Here is a 22,930-nt window from a genome sequence, read left to right on the forward strand (position 1 = left end):
ATTGGGTAAGAAAGAGTTAAGATTTATGTTGAGAAAAGTGGGAGAACAAACTTTAACCAACACTGTGGAGTATAAATATGTATGTGCAATTGATGACCCGATTAGCTTATGGTAAACACTTCGGCATTGTCTTGTTTGTCCTAGCCTATTTTCCTCTAACCATGGTGGTTTAGACTCATACCTGTTAGCTCGCGAGTAGGTTGGTGCCCTCTTGCCCTATACCCTCTCTGCCAATGCTTCCCCCTATTGTCAATTTTCTATAAAAAGAATTTAACTTGGTGAAAGCATACTTCCACATCATTCAAATGAAAATTATGTATCATAACCATATTAACTAACCATTCTCCATTAGTGTAATAGTTTATAATTAACCAACATTTTCCATTCCACATGAAACATAACGAATAACCAATATTACCATTCGTATGAACTCAATATGAGTAACTAATTTAACCAACCATTTTTGGATTAGCTTGAAATATCAACTACTAAGTAATTTTCAAAATCAACAAAATGGGGATGTAACAATAATAGAATCCAAAGAGGCGCACAAATCAAGAATCTGATTAACAACAAAAGCTAACTAACAACAAACATTCTTATAATGTTGTCGAGTCAGCATATGCACCAACACCTGCAAATCAGTCTCACAAATTATCATGTTCCACAGCATACAAAATAGTTGTAGCCTCCTTCAAATTATTTGTATAATGACCTTTATAAACAGAAAACATAGATTGGGCAATTTCCAGACCATTTCTACCGGCTCCACTAATGCCAGCAGGACTTGAGTTTCTCTGAGAAGACCCATCTGTGTTGATTTTTAAAATTCCCTGCGAAGGCGGACTCCATCTCCCCACCCTATTAATTTTTCAACAAGGTGTTTGCATCTATTCCTCAAGAGTGGCCTCTGTGGAGGAGGAATATGAAGACGGTTATAATAGATATCATCACTAGGATCCACAGCTTCAGACAAAATCACATTTAGTTGATACAGTTTCTCTCAAAGAATGTATAATTTTCCACCACATGTGGTGATTCTCTAGCAACACATACTGAAATATTCGACAATTCCTTTCCAACCAGATATGCCAAACAATAGACAAAGAGCCAAGAGTCCAAGCAACTTGAAGAAAATAAATCTTGACAGGAACCTTACCCTGTTGATTGAAGAACTTGTGCAATGACGACACAAGCCGACATGCTTCATTCCAAACATTCCACCGACAATGCCAAATATGTCTACTGAAGGAGCACTAGATAAAGAGATGAGATACAACTTCTTCACTATATTACAACACACAGCGAGGGGCCTTGAAATCCACGCTTACAAAGATTATTCCAAGTAACACACCGATTTTGGACCACCAACCACATGAAAAAATTGCACTTAGGCCAAGAGAACTTATACCAAACATGTTTCCACCAAGGAATTTGAATGCCCCAAAAGTCTATCGCACTAACTCAACATAGCCTACAATAACCGAAAACTTGCTAGACAAACTGTTGCTAGCCCAAGCAAGAACATCATTTCGAACCAAGGGAGTGCACTCCCTGGACGCTAGAATCTAAACCAGCTCTTGTCTATCGACCTCAAATCCTCTTGGATGTGTTTTAGACAATAATTTCATGCAGTAATGTACTACCAAACCACAATTATAACCTGACCTATAGTAATCAATAGTATCCAAGCCAGTCACTATAAACATATCATAGAGGGCCTAAAGGTAGGGATGAGTAGAAAGAATTGAGGAGCAGTCATCCCAAGAATATGTCCAAAAAAGAGCTTGAGATCCAAAAGAGTCCCTTTTCAACCAAATGAGACCCTAATTTCAAAGTATTCCAAATCATAGACCCTCTAACCAACAAAGGAAAGCATGGAACATCAAACTTGTTAAGACTTGGAAGATACATATAAGTGAGAATACGAGCCCACGGTTGATGTTGGCTAGTGCACCAACGCCACTATAACTTAGCAGCAAGAACTTTCGCATTCAAAATAGCAAATGGCAAACCAAGGCCACCTTCATTCTTAGGTATGCATACAGTTTCCCACTTAACAAGGCTTAGTTTTTAAGCCGATAAGTTCCCATTCCAATGGAATTTAACGAGAGAGGGTATCAAATTCCTGAAGAAAATATATAGGAGCAACCTTAACAAAACATCTGTAAATGTGGAGAACTTCAATAACTGACTTAAGAAGAGTAATGCAAGCAACGAAAGATAACCAACGATGGGTGCAATGTTTAACTTTCTGACGCAGCTTGTCAAGCAAAATTTGCCAAGAGGACCTAGGATGTCTACCAATAGTAAGAGGAATGCCCAAATAAACAAAGGGAAGAGAACCAATCCAAAAATGAAAAATGTTAGCAATACGTCTCTGAATGGTAACAAGGACATTCAAGAAGAAAATAGAAGACTTATGCTCATTGATCTTCTGACTTGAAGTAGCACGGTATACATCCAAGGCAATCCGAAAAGAGTCAACTTCACCAAGTCAAGCCAAACCCATAAGAGACATATCAGCCAAAACTAATGATGTGAGAGAGGAGGCAAACCATTGCCCCAGTGCCACCCATGAATCAAGCCTTGGGAAACAAGAAATCGAAGGAAGCGGCCTAGACCCTTAGCCAAATAATAAACAAATAAGGGGTAAGAGTGTCCCTTTGGAAAAGACCTTGAGAAGCACCAAAAGGCTATGAAGATTCACCATTCACTACAATTGAAAAGGAAGAAGAGGTAACACAGCTCATAGTCCAACTCACCAAGTGTGCACTAAAACCAAAGTCTAAGAGAATTTTCTGAATGACTATGTCGTAAGCCTTACCAATATCCAATCTAATTAACACAGAACTCTCCTTTGAAGCTTCCATAGGATGCATAACATTGAAAGCCACCACTACCCCATCCAAAATTTGTTTACCAGCCATAAAACCCCCTTGTTCCTCAGAGATCAGCATAGGAAGACAAGTTTTGAGCCTTTTTGCAATCAATTTAGCGATAATCTTGTACGCCACATTACAGAGAGCAATGGGTCAAAAAAACTCAACTTTGTTTGCACCTTCCTTTTCGGGAATGAGAGTCGATAAGGTAAACCATAAAATTCAAGGCATGAAGCATCTATTTTTTGCAAAGAGATTCGCTAACCACCTCCAAAAGATTCAGATTAACAATATCCCAAAACTCCTGAAAAAATTAAATAGGTTAAGTCATCATGCCTTTTGACCATTTATTAAACTTAACTAAATTTTAGTTAAGTTCAATTTTATTCTTTTATATTTATACATTAGGTTTTATTTTTATCTTTCATATTTTAATTTTATTATTAGCTCATGTTTCAAAAGTGGGCATTACGATATCATACATATGCTAAATAGAACTACAACAGATATTACAAGTATACTAATTCGATACCAAGTCAATTCAATTACCTAGTTACTTATTAATGCCTAATACATTCTCATAGCATACCCTTGGGTACAGGGCACCAAACACACTCCTTCAAAAGATGACAATCATACAAAATTTTGGTAGTGTAGAAGGATCAATGTTAATCATATCAATGTCAAAGTTTAAATAATAAAAAGAATTAATGATAAATTATGAGTTCAATGGATTAGAAGGTGACAAACCAAATTGAGAGTCCAATAGATTCGAAAGAATGAAAACTAATGTCAAAGTTTAAACAATAAGAAAACAGGCTGATGAGAAAAAATGAGTTCAATGGATTCAAAAGAATGAAACAAGTTACACACTAAGGGTTGTCATATAAAAGGTCAATTTGTGGTATAGAAGTTCTAGCATCATAATGTGAGAAAATGAGTCAATACATGTGTGTTATGTTTGTGCACTATCTCTCATTCACCGAAATTGTTGTGTTTAATAAGTTTGTGCACCTTTCAATAATTAATGTAATATTGCTTCACAAGCTATGTAACACTATTACATCCATATGCCAGACAATGCAACCTAGAAGATAATAGAAATCAACACAAACCTGCATGCATGCAATATTTGTTAAGAAAATAAAATCATCAACAATTAATAAGTCAAATTGATAGAACTCCGCCAATAAAATTCCTCTAGAAAAAATGACAACATACCCGAACATCCAGCATTTGATCAAAATTAAATGTGTAGTTTGTTAGCCTGTTATTCTTCAAATCAGCATACCTGAAATCAATATAAAGGTTAAAACTTTATTACAAATATCTAAAACCTGGAACTTTTTATTTGAATAAATATAACTTGGAGTCATCATTTACAATAGATAAAATCCTAGCACTGTCAAAGGAGATGAATATCTGTATGCCTCCAAGATTTTACTCCAACCAAAACTATTATTCCATCAAAATAGCAGTATAAAGCATCACACAAACAGTAAAATGTAGTTAGCAATACATAAAATTAAGAATATATGATTTTAAGTCCAGGAAAGATGACCACAAAAAATTTGGGAAAAAATTTTTTCTTAAAATTGCAATGATGTTTCAGATCACACTCTGTCATCCATTATAAGGATTGTGGATGATAACTCTATGAATAAAAGCCACCAATGGATATAATAGTTTTATGACTAATTCAGAAAATAAGAATCTTTTGTGTCTTCAAAATATGGATCTTTTGATTAAGTTAATAATAGATCTAACAAGTGGCCTTAATTCAAAGCGGACAGGAAGTTTCTGCAATGAGTGAAGTCTGGAAGAGAAATGTCTCTAGAAGAAGGCTTCATGAATTGTAAGCTTCTCTTCTCAGAGTATAGAGAACAAAATTATAAAGGAATAAGCATCATCTAAGTCTAAGCCAACAGTCATGGTAAAACGGACCTCTTTGGGATGAGTGGTCTGATCCATGAAGTTTCAAATGTTCAGTTAGTCCTTTCATTTGACTGATTTATAGCATACTTGAAAGTCAACAGCTCCTCTGTATTCTTGGAAATCAAACAGTAATTAATAGAAAGAAAATTCATCTTTAAAAAAATATAAGTATGATTTAATTGATTTTTATATAGGGTTATGAACAAAAATTTGATCCCTTATTTCTATTTAAATAGCCTCCCTCAAGAACCTTCTAAACTAGTTGTGTTCCACAGCTAAGAACTTCAAGTTTTCCTTGTGAATATGATGATTTGTACTGAAAGAAAGCTCGATCAACAAAAAATTGGTAATACAGTCATTAACATGCTACGTTAAACTGAAACGTTTCAGGGATGGTGGGACAAAAAAGGAAACGTCCCCCAGTCATATCCAAATTCAGAAAATAGTAGGAGACCGTAGGAGATGTCGCCTGACATTTGGGGAGGGAAATCTGTCCCTGAAAAGCCTAGGGGATGCCAAAAACGTCCCTGATCTGTCCCCGAAACAAAAAGGCATCCAGAAAATATTTAATTGATTTTTGGAATAATTAAATAAAAACACTTTTTAAAATTATTTTTGCCATATTGACAATGTAGAGAGCCCACAAGGTTTGTATTCGTGCCTGCAAATGAAAATATTTGTGATTAAATATTCAAAAATAAAATCGCTTATTAAATGTTTAAAATTTTATATATTAAATCATAAATATTAAAATAATAAATCTAATAATTAATATAAATTAAACAAAAAATATATTAAAATTAACATTTAATTAGTAGAATGAAAAACAATTAAGTAATTATTGGAAAAACTTATTGCAGTTCATAGTGTTTTGTGACTTTAGGACCGAGAAACTACAGAGTATCAACAGAGACAGGCGGCATGCTGGGATGTTGATCCTAAAGATGTTAGGCAGATTGATGAGGCGCAACCAAGACTAGTTGGGTTATCATTAGATGATCCACTTTTGCCAGAGGGAGATAGTAACTCGGATGATTCTAAGTCTTCAGATATTTGATAGCTAGAGTGAGGCTTAGTTCATAGGTTGTGCTTGTAGCCTATTATATTTTGATGTTTAAGACTTTTGAATACATGTTTGAGACATTTTGATTTGGATATTTATATTGATAGACCATGGTTTGATGTTTCAGAATATTGTTATAATGTTGTTATACTAATTTATACTGCTTCTATTATCATTTATGTTGTTAAACTACTGTTGTAACTCATGACTGAGTGATTTATTTGCATATTGATTTGTAAATAATCAATTATTGACATATCTCTCTCTCTCTTTCCCTCTAAGTCTATAATATCTTAATATATTTTGAGAAATTCACACGCGCACACACACATTAAAAATTTGTATATTGTTGTCTTTTTTCGGCTCTTTAGAAAACATCCCTGAAACACATCCCCTGTCATCCAACTGTCCCTGTCCAAGAAATGTCATGGAACATAGTTATCAAGCCTACATGTTCCTTTATCCTTGTATAACTACAACAATTACTAATATCTCATTTGTAACATCAAATTTATGTAGCCAACAAATATGAGATGGCTACCTTCAACCTTTGGAAAATCTGAGCAATTTTCTCAGTTTGAGATGAAGTGTAAATGTTAGCTTAGTTCACTTTTTTTCAATATTTTGGTATCATATTGGGCATACCCTCAATATAAAGGAAAAGAAGCTAAAGGATCTGGGGAGAATAATTTTAAAATCAACAAATTATATACCTTCTTGAAAAATCCAGTTGTTTATTTACCTTCTCTTTATTGTTTTTAAGTCCAAGTGAGCAATATCATGTCCAATATGCCTATCATTACAAATCAAAATCTAGTAATTAATGTCTCAAGAGTAATAGGTTTCTGTGCAAGTTAGCGATGAGATGGAACATATAGATAAAAAATTATGGAGTAGCTTTCCTATATGTTTGATTAAAGAGAAGATCAAGATGGGAGATTTTTCCTTCACTTCCCAACTTAGTTGTAAACCTGGGAATGGAAATCCTCCAAGCTGTCCAAAGCACGTTTCTGACTTAAGTTTGTATCATAAACAAAACACTATTATCACCTAGTTTTAATGAAAGAAGAATCAAAAGTTTTGCCTCTATAATACTCCATAAGCATTTTTGCAGCCATCAAGGATAGCGAAGGCCCATTACGACCCTTTTTTATTGCCTAAAAATGCATAAAATGATTTCAGGTACAAATAAAACAAATGAAATTGTCTATGCATTAGTTTTTTAGCTGACAGCCTCCATAACCTCAAAATTGATTATTCTGTAGAAAAAAGAACGCCACATCAAGGATCATGAGGATTTCATCTTTTCCCATCACCAGATTCATAATATCTTTGATGTAAGAGCAAGTCCTCCACACCAACATATATAAACTCTGGGCAACTTATGATGCCAATTCACATGTAAGTGAATTAACTATGTCAAAAACTGATCTCGATGGAGTATAATTTTGTGAATCTTAATCTCTAAGTAATATCTTTGATGGTGTTATAATGTTTTCACACAAGATTTCTAATTGTGTGGTTACGTTTTCACTCTTTTATGATAATGGATATAGAATCATTGTTTAAGCTTTTCTAGCTTCAATTGTTTTTTCAAAGGTCAAACATTTTTGTCTTGCAGTTAACCCTAAGCATAACCACTATGGCATTCCCTTTCTTCATTTTAATAATAGTAATGTTTCCATTATCATTTTAGTTTCTTCCTACCATAGTTACACCACACTGGGGGCCGGGGCGGCGACGGAACGAGGGGACAAGTTTCCAGGATGGGGGAATAGAGGGGCCTTAATTTGGGGACAGTGGGGGGATGGCGGGGGGACGGTGGTAGGGGATAGAAGGGGGTGTGTGTGTGTATACATATGGTACTTTAAATGCTAGTTATGAAAGATGTATTGTAATATAAGATATAAAAATGTAAAAGAGTAAATATTTGAACATTGGATGGAATTGGAACATCGAACATTGAACATAAATAGTTGAATTAGCAAATAGTCAACATCAGGACATCCCGCATCCTTGACAGAGGTGGTGGAATTTGGTGGTGCTACTGGGGACGAGGGGACATCCAAGTCTCCGAGACATGGGGCAAAAAGGGCTAGGGACACATAACCGTGTTACTATGCTTCCTACAAACCTATAAATTTCAAGGGAAATCCAATTCAACAAGCCTAAATCTAGGTAAGTGAAGAAAATTACAATAGATGCAAGTACAAAATAAATGATGCAATATGCAAGAAAACAAGTTATTCCAATCTAGAGAAAATCAATAATCAAATCAAATAAACCATCAAATGAATGGATGAAATGCGTAAATAGGCCACTTAGATGCATGACTCAAGGAGATGACATATCGAGCAGTCATGAGTTTAACTGTCAATTAATAATTTAGTTACTCAATCTAACTTTGAATCAAGTATTAAACTGTCGATCAATAGATTGTAAGTATTATAAGGTTCAAGATTATTGAAAGGGGGGGTGAATAAGTAATCTTCCAAATCTAAACTTTTATTGACCGTGCAACAAAACTCACTAACTTTTAACTTGTGAAGCAATAACCAATGAAACTATCCACACAAGTAACACAAGAACACCAAGATTTTTCACTGGAAACCCTTGGTTAGAGGGAAATGCCATGGTGGAAATTAGTACCCACATGTATTTGCACCCTTCTAAAGTACGCCCAGTTAAAGGCCTAACCCTGTTAGGAGCTTTACAAAATGCCTTGTTAGGAGTCACCCAGTTAAGTGATTTACCTCTAGCCTTGTTAGGAGCTATACCCTGTTAGAAGTAACCTTGTTAAAAGATTTAAAACTCTAATTAAAGAGCCTACCTATTAAGGGGCTTCAACTTTAAAGCTGTTAGGATCCTGCTCACCCTGTTAGGAGTGACTTGATTAAGGGATTTTCTTGGAGAACCTGATAGGATTTGACAAGTGAAAGTGATCTAAGAATAGCACTAATCTCCTGCTTGTCCAAATCTAGGTTCAGCACAATCTCTGCTTCTCTTGCAAACAACCAACACACTACTCGATCGCACTCAACAATCACAATCTACAACTTCAACAATTCATCAAACAAATTATAATTACATTTTTTACTGACTAGGGCATCCACAATCTTAAACAAAATGTATTACATTTGAATTTTACTTCCTGCTTCATCCAAATCACTAAAATGTATTACTAAACCCTAATCAAACATTTTCCAAAATCTGTCGGCTACCAAATGTAATTGCACATCAATCTAATCAAGAACACCCAAACCTTGTCTTTTCTCCCAACATGCTTTCATGACTTCGAGAAATTCGATCATCATAATCGATGTGAGGCCATCTCACCATTATACATCACTTTACCACATCACCACAAGGCCTGGATCATGAAAAGATTCACCCGTACCAATCATATCATCACAAGTAAAGATCTAACATCAATTGTTCTAAATACTATGTCAACTCTTCACAGAGCAATCTTCAATCCATTGAAACTCTATCTCTCGGTACATCAATCATCATGTGATTGCAACAGCAATCAATCGCATAGCTTAGTCTAGATAATGTAGACCGAACCAAAACCCCTAACTCCTCACAAATTTGATTAACTGATCAAATCATTCACCATTTGTCATTGACTGTCTTCCCGATTTCTCTATCAACCTTCAATCGATCATAGCTCTCTCCAAACATGTTGCTAGCCTATATGTGATCCAACACATAGCATCTCGAGACATCTTTGAGTCTCCCATTTGAGTTGCAAACTCCAATTCAATTCTAACTCTTGTCACAACTATTCAACTACTTTTGCACTTAATCAGCTCTCCCGATAAATTGTCAACCGACATAATACTAAGTTGACATTTTTTACATCTTAATTTTTGGCTCAATTTAATATTGTTTATATAGTCATTGAGGTTGCATGTGAAGTCAGTTGATAGGTAAAATTAGTTACAATTCATGTGAAGTTGGCATGTTAGTTAACCGTTATGATGTTATTATATCATTATCTTGAAAACTTGGAAAATGGTTATTCACTATAAATTCATGGGAAGTGATATGGTGGTTAGTCGTTGTGTTGGTATATGAATAATAACTTATTATCGAAATTGTGATTATATTGAGGAATACAATTCAATCATGGAGAATTCTTTTCCTTGCAGGAGCACATCGAAGGGGGGAAAGCATTGCCAGAAAGGAATTGGGTATGAGGGTACCCCCTATCACTCGGCAAATAGGTTCAAGTCCTGAACCACTAAGGCTAAGGGTAAATGGCTAGGCAAGCAAGACAGTAACTTGGGAGACCATAGCTAACCAGTCAATTCATAACACTTATCAAGAAAAAAACCAAGCATTTAAATAATAATATAAATGTTACCTTTTCTATCAGAGAGGATTATAGAGCCTCCTGCTATACTTCACATATTGACGCCATGATATCATGACATCTATACTTGCACATACATGTATATATACATATGCGTAAATCAATATAATGATACAAAAGAAATTAATATTAAATTTATGCACATGTACGTATATGTGTACTTACAAATAGAGGTGACAGAGATACCATGATGCCAATATATTCTATATCATGTGGTAGGAGAACCTTTATAATTATCTTTAGTATTTTGCTCCTCATTATTTTTCAGCAATTGGCCATCTTTTATCGAGCTTTTATTTCTTTTAAATTTATCAACCGATGGAGTTACTCTTCTTGAATTGAAAGTCATTTATTTTGACCAATAGCTGGCCATACTCCGCCACCTTGGCTTCCATCTTGCAACTAAGAATACGTTGGTGGATGGTCTTATTTATTTTGCTCTTTCCGTCATTATGCAAGGGCTTCCTCTGTTGTTGTTTTCCATTTCTTTTAGTCTAAACAATTATTCTTACGCCCTCAAGTTGGATCTGAAATCATATCTGGGATCTTTGGAAATCTGTGCAATAACAAGAAGCTAGCAATGGCTTCAGCCTTGCCATTCCTTGTTGCAAATAATTCTAATCAGTGTCTCATCATATCACAATCAGTATTCCCAAGCCACACAAGGCAGCGTACTAATTCTACTTCAAGTTGTGCAACCATCGTCCTTGCTTATTTGTTGTATATACATTGTTCAATGATGATATTGATTGATGCAAGCAATGCTTAAATTTAGTTGCTATATATATGTTGTCCATTGATGATATTGATTGACACAAACAATGGTCTTGTTAACTTGCCATAGAATGTTTGTGGTATGAGCTATTACGTAATTCCCGAACATCTTTGATGTCATGTTATAGAATGTTGCTGGAAATACAGTTCTGCAGATACCCTAAATTAATTTGAAATCATTGTGAATATTTTTCGTGTCTACTTTCCTTGCCATTTTGATGCACGAAATATCTTATACGCAGGCACTGATTTACTATTGTGCATAATATTCGATCTGACTTATACAGAGATGTTGACTATATGTCTCTGAGATAAGATCAACTCAAGATGTTAGAAAGATATTGATTACACAATCCAGTTACTTGTTTTATACATGATCTTAGGATCTCTTGGGATGCACCCAAGACCAGAAGGGTCAAACAATTAATGGGTGGAGGAGGGACATCCCTGAAAGAACAAAAAAAAGTCAGAAAAGAAAGTGTTTAAATTATAAAACTGCATAAAGAAAACTGAGTCAGCTCATGGAGGTCCAAGATCTTACGTCTTGTTGTCTAGTCAAGCGGTGGGTGGATACTCTAAATACCATGACGCTCAGTGGTTGGACAAGGTGTCCCATGTCTATTTCTGGGTAGGGAGGATCTTTCTCGGATGAGGTTGTGTGGGGATATTTAAGGGTCCGCGGTTAGGAGGTTAAGCCCCTGATAATGCTTCTCCTCTTCTTGTGATGCCAAGGCTTGCACGAGATAAAGATACAATCTACATTCAATACCTTCTAGTAACGAGTATTTTACTTTTATGATATTTGATATTACAAGTTGAGGATATGTTAGATTGATTAATATCGTTGAATCAGTTATTCCCTTCAATAAAATCAGCTTTTCCTCTTCAATGTAATTGGTAGGCAGTTAAATTAGTTGATTTTTCAATTGAACATGAAATGTATCTGTATGCATGAGACAGGCTTATCTAATGGTTGTTATTTTTGTCTTTCATTTATGTGAATAATGAATATGAACATATCTTCTAACTATATGTTATTGCTATAGTTAGCAATAGGAAGAAAAGGGATGATACAGTGGCATTTGATGCCCTAAATGGTATTTGTCATCATGATACGATGGTATTTGATGCCCTAAATGGTATTTGTCATTACGATATAGTGGTATAACTATTTGTGCCCTAAGTGGTATATGTGAACTAACTTGGGTTTTTGCAGATGTTGCCCTAGGCGGATTCCGGGTTCAGCGTATGGAAAACTGAAATCCTCTATCTAGATTTATTGATGATGCCTTCAATTGTTAGCTATGATATTTCAGTTAAACTGAATGTAATTGTTAATCTCTTTCGTATGAACATGTTTAATAACTGTTATAACTGCCTTCTCATGAAGGTGAATTAATAACTGTATTTCCTTGATTTGCTAGTTGTTAGCTAAGACCCAGAAAATGGGGATGTTACAACATCAATGACAACACAATACTTGATAACCTTAGCATCAAACCTACATCACAACACTTCTTAATAAAATCTGCATCAGTTACGCCAACATAGATATATTCACTTGACAAACGAAAGAGATGTCTGACCAATCAAAGGTAGCAGCTAACCACCACCAGTCAAGGATTGATGAAGCAATAGTGTCACTTGTGTAACTCAAGTCAAGGTAGCTTCTTAGGTGAGAATTAATAATTATCCCTTTTATATAGGTGCAATATCACACTTAAAATAGAGATATCCAGATTTCAAAGTGGAGACAAATTAAACAAATACCCTTTGTGTCACTGTACCACAAGGTATGAATTTATATGACCTTGATCATCGACCTTTGAGTAATCCTCCAAAATTAATCATTTTTCTATTACTTTGGGTAATCCTCCAAAATTTATATGACCTTGATCATCAACCTTTGACATCAATGACATAATATTAACCAAAGCCCTTCAAACCCAATAGCCAAAGCATAGGCACCTGTTTACTTGAAGTTGAACATCCTCCAAGTATTAAAAGAAAAATCTTCCCATATGTTAAAATAAACTAGCCAGGCACAAAAATCCCCATAAGAACCAACACAAAACACACCAATAGTTATCAAGAATCCCTAGAGCTGTTGTAGTTCAAGAACTCTACATCCCTGCTCAAGTCCCAAATAGGGCAATACTAATTATTTCTAGTATCAACCTCGCTGTCATTTCCGACTAGAAGTTGATTTAGCTAAACAAACAGCAACCTAGTTATATGGTTTCAAAAAATAGCTTTGAAAGCACAAATGAGAATGTTGATATCTTTCTTACATATATTCAATTGTCACAGCTGAAATGAGAGGAGGATTTCCTTTAGCAATGATCAAATATGATTCTAAAGTTAGATTCTAATAATATTGATAAAATATTTTAGCCTAACTTTGAAAAGTGCTTGGCAAATGGCCATGCACTCAGTAAATTTTTTAGAGCCAACTGGAAGACTGCCACCAAACAAAAACTTAACCCTCCCATTATAATCATGACAAACACATTATAAGCCAACATTTCGAGGAAGGCTTTTTTGAACTCCGTCAACATCAATTTTAACCAAGCCCAAAGGGGGGAATTCCTGATAGTAATGCTGACCTGCCTCAAGATTATTATTAGAAATAGCAAATGAGGGAAGCCAGAAGAATACAAAGCCTAATCAAAACTCCAAATTCCCATAAAGAACACACTTGATAATCTTGAACCCAATCTTGGGAGCTTTCTTTTTAAATGACCATAATTTTATACCATATGTGACTTGTCTGCCTAGTTAAATCATTGGAAATCCTTCGATTACATTCCAACCAAATAATCTAGCAAATCAATCCAAGAACAATGACATGAAATAGTTAAAAGCTTTTAGGTTGAAAAATGAGTTTGGCTGTTTCACAAGATAGTCCTAGACAGAATCATAACTATTCCATCAGTTCCACAACAAATCAGACAATAAACAGCGATGAAAAATGCCAAGGGATAGGCTGAAAGAAGAAAACCTCTAGACTCTTCATTTTGAAGGCAGCAGATACATCTATTTGGGCCAACTACCCCACGTCTCCAGAGATTGGCATATGAAGAAACTTATAAACTTGCTGGTTGCATGAAAGCGTTAACCTTTGGCCAACATTTCCTTGCCAAATCTTTACCAAAGTTTACAGTTCTTAACTTCCAAGCTTTTTGTTAAAACGGTTTTTAAACCAACTTGTACAATGTAGATCCCAGAACCTTTGAATCCCATCCAAGGAAATCTAAATATCTATCCAAAGATATCTTCCAGGAAGCTAAAATATGAATTAATCAGTCAATAAGAGGGAATGGTTGACTTGGTTAAAGATCTTTAGGTTTCCATACTCCAACCATAATGCATGACCTCATATGGAAAACTGAAAATATAGCTCCAGAAAACTTCAACACATTCTATTGAATAAGATCAAGAAATTTCACACAAAGAGGACTACATTAGTCCCCTGCATCATCTAGAAATATAATGTGTCATCACAGAATTACCAATAGAATGAGTTATCACAATGAAAATAAAAAATAAAACAAAACAAACCAGAAAGATGGCCTAATGAAAACAATATATGAGACATCATGAATAACAGCTTCCATCATGGTAACTTATGGAAATCTACAAATTCTCTCCAAACTCTAGAATTAACAGCAGTGCTTAGGCAAACATAACCCAACAAACTAAGAATTGTCACTAAAAGCACATGAAAATTTCCTAAACATAAAAAACCAAATTGAAATGCATCAAGTGAGAACTACCATGCAGATTACATACTTTATTGCTCCATATCCAATTGCTTCAGCTGCATTTTCTAGTTCTTCTGGTGTCCATTCATCTTCCTTGCCTGTTGAACAGCATGTGGAAAGTAAAAACACATTAAAAAAGGCAATATAAAACCTTAACATTAATAAGCACAAACATCAATACCCTGATACATTAATTAACCTTGCATGCCAATCACACACATGGGTTAATGTTTACATGTTGGTATGGATTAATGTCCACATGTTGTCATGTACATACTATTAACATTTAAACCTGGAAAATTTAACATCATTTCTCAATATTGCAGATTTGGAGGTGATTTTCTACAAGCCACAATCAATAAATTCTGAAAGCATGCCACTAACCACGCTTGATGAGTTCCTCTTTGCTTCGGTGCTTGGCCTCATCAAGCAAATCAACAAGACGAACAACTTCAGTACTACGTGTCCGGAAACGTTTCCCATCTGCACCAAGAACCAAGCCAAATCCAACATGTCTTGCCTTTGGATATGGAACATCATTGGTAATAGGAAGCCATCCAGCTCGCTTCGCAGCCTTCAAAAAATGAGAATAATTTGACAGATCAGCAATTCTCCACAATTAAAACAAGTAAAACAAAAATACAACCACATTTACAATGAACATTGTAAATGTTCCTCAAATGTAGGTAGGAAAATGTGGTGACAATATTGTCAATATTATAAAGACATGTAAAAAAGATATAGCTTAGCACTTTGCTTAATAACGAACTATATGAGCTTTCCTCCATTCCACTAGACTGTTTTTTCAGTGATATTCCAAAGAATAGTGTTTCATTAAAAGCCCTAATGAATAATTATTCTTCAAACATGCCTATATTCATTCAATGTTCAAATTTTTCAAGTCATCAGTCATCTGTCAATGTGTTGTCCCCCAAAAAACAATAAGATTATTTAAATAGTCAGATTTTAAAATATATAGATCGTCTCAACTTCTCTCAAGTATTAGATGATGAAATTTAAAGGAATTTTAGGCAAAATGGAATTTCACTTCAAAACGAAATCCGAGCAAGAAATTTGTTGACATCGTGACAACACTCTTAATTTATAAACCAGTAAATTTAGTTACTGACTTAAATGGATCCCAGCTATAGTTCATTTATTTTGACAATTATCCATTTTTCAACTAAACATTCTACAAGGTAACCCATTAAAATGAGAAGACATGGTATTCAAAAAATGCAATGGAATTAAAAGATGGTCACATACACTAAAGACCATCTCAAAATGCAATGATTGGCCCACATCTGTCACATAAACAATCCACTGGGCATTCTCTTCATTGAGTCGGTACCTATCAAAGATTAAAGAAAACAAGTTCCGATATTAAAAAACATAGGGTGTGTACCAAAAGCATTTACAACTGCAATCATTAGAACATATAGGCCATTTTGATACACCTTTGAACTAATCAGGCAACAGGAAATCGAATTTGATATTTGCAATGTATTTCATAATGAGAAAAGAATGTTCATAATACAGCTCAATTTACTCTTATTTGAAGCGACTGATAAAACAGAAAAAAAGATCAAGAACCAAAAATCATATCAATTTATAAGAAAAATAGAGCTATAAAAGAACAGTGGCATAGTTGTTCTGTTATTGTGCATTTGACATACGAGAAGATTCATATATGATAGCTTAATTGTTTAATAATTTTTCAAGTCATAATATATCTGAAAAGACAGATTACTACATCATTATATCATAATTTTAAACAAAATACTGGTGTGCCCAAACATGCCAAGCAATAAACACTCAAATCATTTTAAAACTTTGCATAAGACTGAGCTAAACTTACTTGAGTGCTGCCATATCAGTTGATGCATAATTGAAGCCGCCATCTCTTTTCACAACTATTAACGGAATTTTTTGACCTTCAATAAATATAACTTTGGCACCCTCACTTTCCTTGATAAGCCCCTTCTCATCCAGCTCATTCAGAACCTTTGGTATATATGGATTATAAAAGCTTTCTCCCTGATATGGGTAGAAAAGATAGAGAAAGCAAGAGCATAAGTTGAGTCAATCTATCCCTACCTTGTAAATGCAACTGTGATTAGTTATAAAAAGTTTGTTGATGAAAAAGCAACATAACTAAATAAAACTCCCACTCTAATAGAAGCTTGTACAGCCCAGTTGATTATTTCCAATATTGAAGGATGGGAGGGTTATGATATAAGGGATTTGTATATGGGGGTACAATGACCAAACTAGTACAACAGAAGTATAAACACCATATATTATATTTAAAAGTGCATGAAGGTTCACCAAAATACAATTGGCAGATAAGATCATTAGAGTTAGGATTCATGACCATTGCTAAATACTAAATATGCTATGAACAACATAAAAGAAGAAAACCATGTTATCATTGAGCTTGGATTATAATTGTAGATAAAAATACTGCTAAAAGATGCAGTGAGAACAAATAAACAAAGCATATGAAATCATATTTGTACCTTTTCTTCTATTTGAACTTGAAGTCTTTTATAGACTTGATCAAACTCCTTGCGACTGACATCACAGATTTCATTCCAAGCTTTACGATATTTATCTTCGCCACCCTTGTATCAAGGATCACAGTTCTGAACTTCTTAATGTGCTAAGGAAATCATAGTATATTATATTTTAAATACTAAAGAGCTAAAAATCATACATTAACATAGGAGTTTCTATTACTTCAAATACTATAAGACTAAAAAGGCAGCATACAAAGAAATTTTCAAATCAGGAAATATTTAACTCTTTCAAGCCTTATAGTAAGGTTCACACCTGAAGACGAACAACAGCTTGTTGTGCTCTCTCTTTGAAGTTGGTGTCTTCATCAAACTTTTGCTTAGAAGCCTTGTAAAATGTCTATAGAATACAAGGTGGATAGAAGTATGTTATGTGAAAAGAAGCATTAAAATTGCTCCAATAACAAAGCAATATATAGACAAATACAGCAAGTTAATTATCATGTATGTAAAATGCATGTTACTAGAGACTGCCACATTCATAACTAAGGTATATTTAAAACTGTTAAATATTTCACCCAAAATAAATAGTCTATAAATAGTATTCGGAATCTCTACAGTGTCAATCAAAAATACATTTCATAGTTGCAAACAACCAAGAAAGCCACAGAAACATATAAACCAAAGGAAGAGGAACATGTGAGTTGACCAGACAATGAAACACTGCTAATAAGCACAGATCAAAATATCCCAGATATATCTGCAATAAAACAACTTAATGCAATGTTATCCGCTGGGCAATAAAACCTGTATAAATATTGCAGATAAGTTCACAAAATATCGCCGAGATTTTTGGTATTTATTGTCAATAAATTGCTTAATTATCCCAATAAGAAGAAAACTTATTGCCTGCGGCCTGGCATTTGACTGTGACGCCCAGAAAAGGGGAAAACATATTTTTTTTATTGGAAAAATAGTTTTGGACAGGAGAGCGGGATTGGAGGATCCTATATCAGCCTTGAACGTTATCCAAATCTGCAAAAACTTGCCCTTCACATCCTATGTCAGCATTGTAGCTCATCCAGCTGTGAGCGTAATTGGAGTTTATTCAAGGCCATTCACACAAAGAAGAGGAACAAACTCACACAAAAACACCTCAATGACCTTGTCTTTGTGCAATACAACCTTTAAGTTACGCATAAGAAAGGTAAAGTTAGCACCAGCTGGTCCACTTGAATTGAATGATGTAGATCCTTACTATGATTAGACATCACAGGAACAGCCTCCATTGTTCACAGAGAATGAGATCTACAATCTGAAGAGGCAAGCTATGGAGGGTGGATTCGCACCAGGATTGGTTGACATTCATGTAAGGATGACGGCACTGACAGTGAGGAGGATACAGATGATGAGGAGTCATTGCCAGTGTCACCACAATCCACATCCAAGATAGAGTTCAAGTCACAGCCGCAGCCACAGAAAACTTCTAGGGCTAGACCCCCTCCCATTCTAGTAGCTTTTACTAGAGCTGCTAGGAAGGGGAAGAGGAAGATGTAGACTATTTTGATATTGTACTTACACACATATTTTTTTAAAGTTTTACAAAGACAATTTTCTATTTTTAGTTTGTTTAGAGCCCAGACTATCATACTACGGTTACGAGCCATCAACATTCCACATAAGGATGCGATTTTGTATCCTATTTGCATTTATATATATCTAGATCAACTTGTTTGGTTTGTTTACTCACTTACTAACTCATTAGATTCATCTATTTATTAAATTTTGCAAAAAAATAAAAATACATTTCTAAGTAAAATTTTAGCTATTGTTAAAGTTCATGATATTTCCCAAGAAGTTCGTTACTTATCTCCGATATTTGCCGATATTTTTTTATGCCCTCAGTGATAAGTTGCTGATAACAATATTTTGAACTATGGGAATAAGAACTACTCTCGACACTCAACGTTTACACAAGTGAGATTAAGATGCAAACAAAGCATTGAACAAATAGATCTAAAAATAAAACAAGAAAGAGTTATCTAACAAACATATATTAGAACATCCAATAAATAGTTATCTATATATCTATTATATTAAGGCAAATATTCAGCCCAGCAGTTCAAACTTCCAGAAAGTTTATACTTATGGTAGGCTGGAAGCTATAAATGAGGTGGTGGTGGTGTATTTTAACACTCTTAAGAAGCATGTTGGCATGCTCTTGGATCTACTTCCAGATATTAAGCTGGTAATCAAACACTAATTGATTTCTCCTCACTATGGAGTTCTCAAAGTAAACAAGTATGTACCCCCTTCCAACTTTTGCTAATGAAAAATTGTCTAGAGCAGCTCAACAAGCAAACCTAATAAATGATATTCAGCTTGCTGGTTTGAAGTCATCTCCCGTTTCTCTAGTCTATTATAATAATATTGTAATATTTAGCTTATATGGGTCATTTAAATCTCTTAATTTGTCTAATTAGTTTACTTAGCAACTTTCCATTTCTGTGTCAGTTAGATAGGGCGAATAATTTCTGACGCTTTCTTATTGCTGTGAAAGGATGTTATTTTTTGGGTGTTGTGCTGCTGTATTTAGCTCATGCTTTTGTTGTTGGTGTTCCTCGGTTGGTGTTGTTTGGTTGTATGTCGCTCAATGTAGACAGTACGGTGTCAAAGATATTATCTTTATCATTATGTGTACCTATTTGCTAGCCATGGTTTTTTTGTGACTGACATCCTAGCTAGGGTTCGCTCCATAATAGAACCTCAATATTATAATTTATTATAAATAAATAAATAAAGATAAGATACAATAAATATGAAAAAAAAAAGAAAAAAAATTCTCTAAAAGTAAATGAAACATACTACCACTTAAACAGCCAAAATCAGATAGGAACTTTGACATTTCCTAAGTTTTCAAAAAAATTCATGTTTTGCCCTTCAAATAAGTGAAATATTGCACAAAATAAAAGGATATAATTCACCAATCTATAAAGGCAAAACAAGAGAAAAAGCATCATACAAGAAAGAATTAATAATCCACAACCTCACCTGCAAATCACCAATTGCTTGTTCACCAAGTTCCTCCCAATTAGGTAACTCTTCAAACAGGTACTCAATCAACATACCAAACTACACAAAAGCAGTAACTCATCAGCATGAGAAAGTGTACACGTAAAAATCAAAACCATGATGACCTACATAGAGCACTATATTAAAAAAGATCAGAACCAAGAAATTTTTCAAACAGACCAATGCTAATCTTTGTTTCACAGTGTAGTTTAGAGCTCCATCAAAGTTCCAATAAAAAAATTTTAACCAGGTATCTTAAACAACAAGTTAATTAATAATTTCTTTCTGCCCTAAAAGAAGTATTTAAACACAAAAAAATAAGTCTTAATTTATGTAATGTTTCTGATCCTGGAATGACCGGGATTTTAATATCTGAGTTCCAAATTTGGACCCAGACAGATCTATGATGGCTGTAGGGTGCAAATAGGGAGGGTCATGTGCGGTTAGTCGGTTGGCGGCTAAGAAATGCCCGTACGAATGTTTTCAATGTCGTACAGTCTGGGCGTACCTGACGGACAAGTGTAGCTCCTTGCTGGTAGTCTGCATGGCGGATGGATGGAGGGCCTAAGTTGGTCATACAGTTGCAAACTGTACAATAAGTTGGGGAGAATGGCGTGAGGGAGAGATTGTCATATTATGGGTGTAAGTGAAAGGATAGATGGTGGGGCATAGGCTGTACTATGCTAATGTAGGGGCTGTATGGCTAGAGACAATACGTAGGTGTATTTGGGCCAGTGCCTACAAGCAGCATTCATCGAACGTCACAAAGTTGATGTCATACAGTAAAATATGTTAATGGCAGAATAAAGTGTGAGCAACCTGTGTGGGTTTGTTGATGCTAATGACCATGTACGCCTTCTTAGAATAATTGCCAATGCACTTTAATGGATGCACACAAGTAGGAAGCTGAGAGATGATTGTTGACTACGTTCACCACAGTATCAATTTATAATTGCAAACAATGATGGCGCTCCAAATGTGCCAAACCCAAAGCAAAGTAATATAGAGACAGAATAAGGTGAGGGTTAAATCACACCAAACCTATGATAGCCAAGTTGGGAAGATCTTTCACTCCTGAAATGGCAAAAAAAAGCAAGATTCCACAGAATTCGCAAATACAATTAAATAAACCAAGTCGCACAACTACAACCAACCCGATGGACATATATACCCTGTTGGAGGGAAACTCCCTAGGTAGAAACAACGTGCCGACACATGACATAGCAAACACCTACACATATGGAAATTAAAGATGGACATGAGATATACATAAATCAATTAGGACTCCAAATAAAGTTGTTATTTTATTTTTATTTAGTGACATGGATATTAGAGTCCTCCCATCCCAAAAATTGCTTGCCCTCAAGCAATTACACACCCAATTATGGAAGACCTTCGGTGATCAACTTCTTCAATTCGGAAAAAGGCATCAAGTATATCTTATCACCAGAGTAAATGATATCATCAATCACGTTGTATCTATCATCTTGTCTATAGCCATCCATCAACTAACATGAAAAAGTGTTTTTTTGTGTACTCGACCAACAAATGAGCTTGCCAATCATTCAAGGAATGAAGTAGCATTGACTAACACGTTTTTACTTTCCTTTGCCATGTGGAAGTTAGATTCTGGGATCATATTTTGTTTAAAATTGCCTCCATCTTCTTGATTGTGACTTCTCTCAATCCTTTATTCGACATTACTCTAGGCAACACCTTCTTGCCCTCTATCTCAAATGAAAAGTCCATCCTCTCGAAGCTTTGGGTATACTGATCAAGGGTCTGCATCCACTGGACGCCCAGTACAATAACAACGTCAACCAAATCTATGACAAAGAAATCATTTGTCAAGGTATAGTTTCCCATAGTAATGTTGATTCATCGAATCACATGAGTGCAGGGTAACAAAGTTCCTCTGACAACCTTAACCATGAATCCTCCATGCTCTACTGCATGCAAAGCCTTATTAGAGACCAAAGGTGAATTGATGAAATTCAGTGCAGTGCCACTATCGATCATGATTATCACTTGTTTTCCACAAAGTGTGTCATGTACCCTAAAGATACTACTTACAGTCGTAGTGAAGGTAGCAATGGAACCCCTGGAGCCCCCTTTTGCACAAGGATGGCAATTATGTCTACCTCAATAGTATTTTCGTCACCTCTCCCTTCAGAGACTGGACTTTCTTCTTCATTCTCAAGTAATACCTCAATGTAGTGAATCTTTCCCTTACCAAGACAATGGTGACCCAGTCCCCATGGTTCCATGTAATTGAAGCAAAGTTACCTTCTTCAAAGCTCCTGTCGAGAGTCTTTATCGAGTCAAGGTTTTTTTCTAAATTGTCTCATTATCTTTGTCTTCTTGTGGGGAGGCATTGGAGTAGCTATGTGGGTTTTGGAAGAAGATGTGGCCATGTTGCACACCTGCTTAATAGTTTCGTTGGGTGTGCATAGGTTGAAGCCTTTGATCCAGTCGTTCAAGGGCTCCCTTAGTCCATCCATGAATAACACGATTTGAGGTCTCTCTAAGACATTCGTGACTAGTAC

The 22,930-nt window shown here is 35.1% G+C and overlaps 1 protein-coding gene across 3 annotated transcripts in view; it reads right to left on the bottom strand.

The window, feature by feature from the left end:
- The window catches only part of LOC149551976 (arginine--tRNA ligase, cytoplasmic-like), an 86,275-nt gene that overhangs the window by 21,238 nt on the left and 42,107 nt on the right, over positions 1–22,930 (bottom strand). For all 3 annotated transcript variants that reach the window (XM_089787466.1, XM_089787463.1, XM_089787465.1), the window contains exons 7-14: positions 20,364–20,444; positions 17,629–17,712; positions 17,316–17,420; positions 16,655–16,833; positions 16,063–16,147; positions 15,181–15,370; positions 14,825–14,894; positions 4,104–4,173 (exon numbers count right to left, since the gene is read on the bottom strand). In XM_089787466.1, coding sequence (XP_089643592.1) covers positions 4,104–4,173; positions 14,825–14,894; positions 15,181–15,370; positions 16,063–16,147; positions 16,655–16,833; positions 17,316–17,420; positions 17,629–17,712; positions 20,364–20,444 — 864 coding nt within the window. The remainder of the gene's footprint in view (positions 1–4,103; positions 4,174–14,824; positions 14,895–15,180; positions 15,371–16,062; positions 16,148–16,654; positions 16,834–17,315; positions 17,421–17,628; positions 17,713–20,363; positions 20,445–22,930) is intronic.

Source organism: Cupressus sempervirens, chromosome 6 (genome assembly GCF_028749045.1).
Source record: "Cupressus sempervirens isolate cs-2001-9-10 chromosome 6, ASM2874904v1, whole genome shotgun sequence".
Taxonomy (NCBI): domain Eukaryota; kingdom Viridiplantae; phylum Streptophyta; class Pinopsida; order Cupressales; family Cupressaceae; genus Cupressus; species Cupressus sempervirens.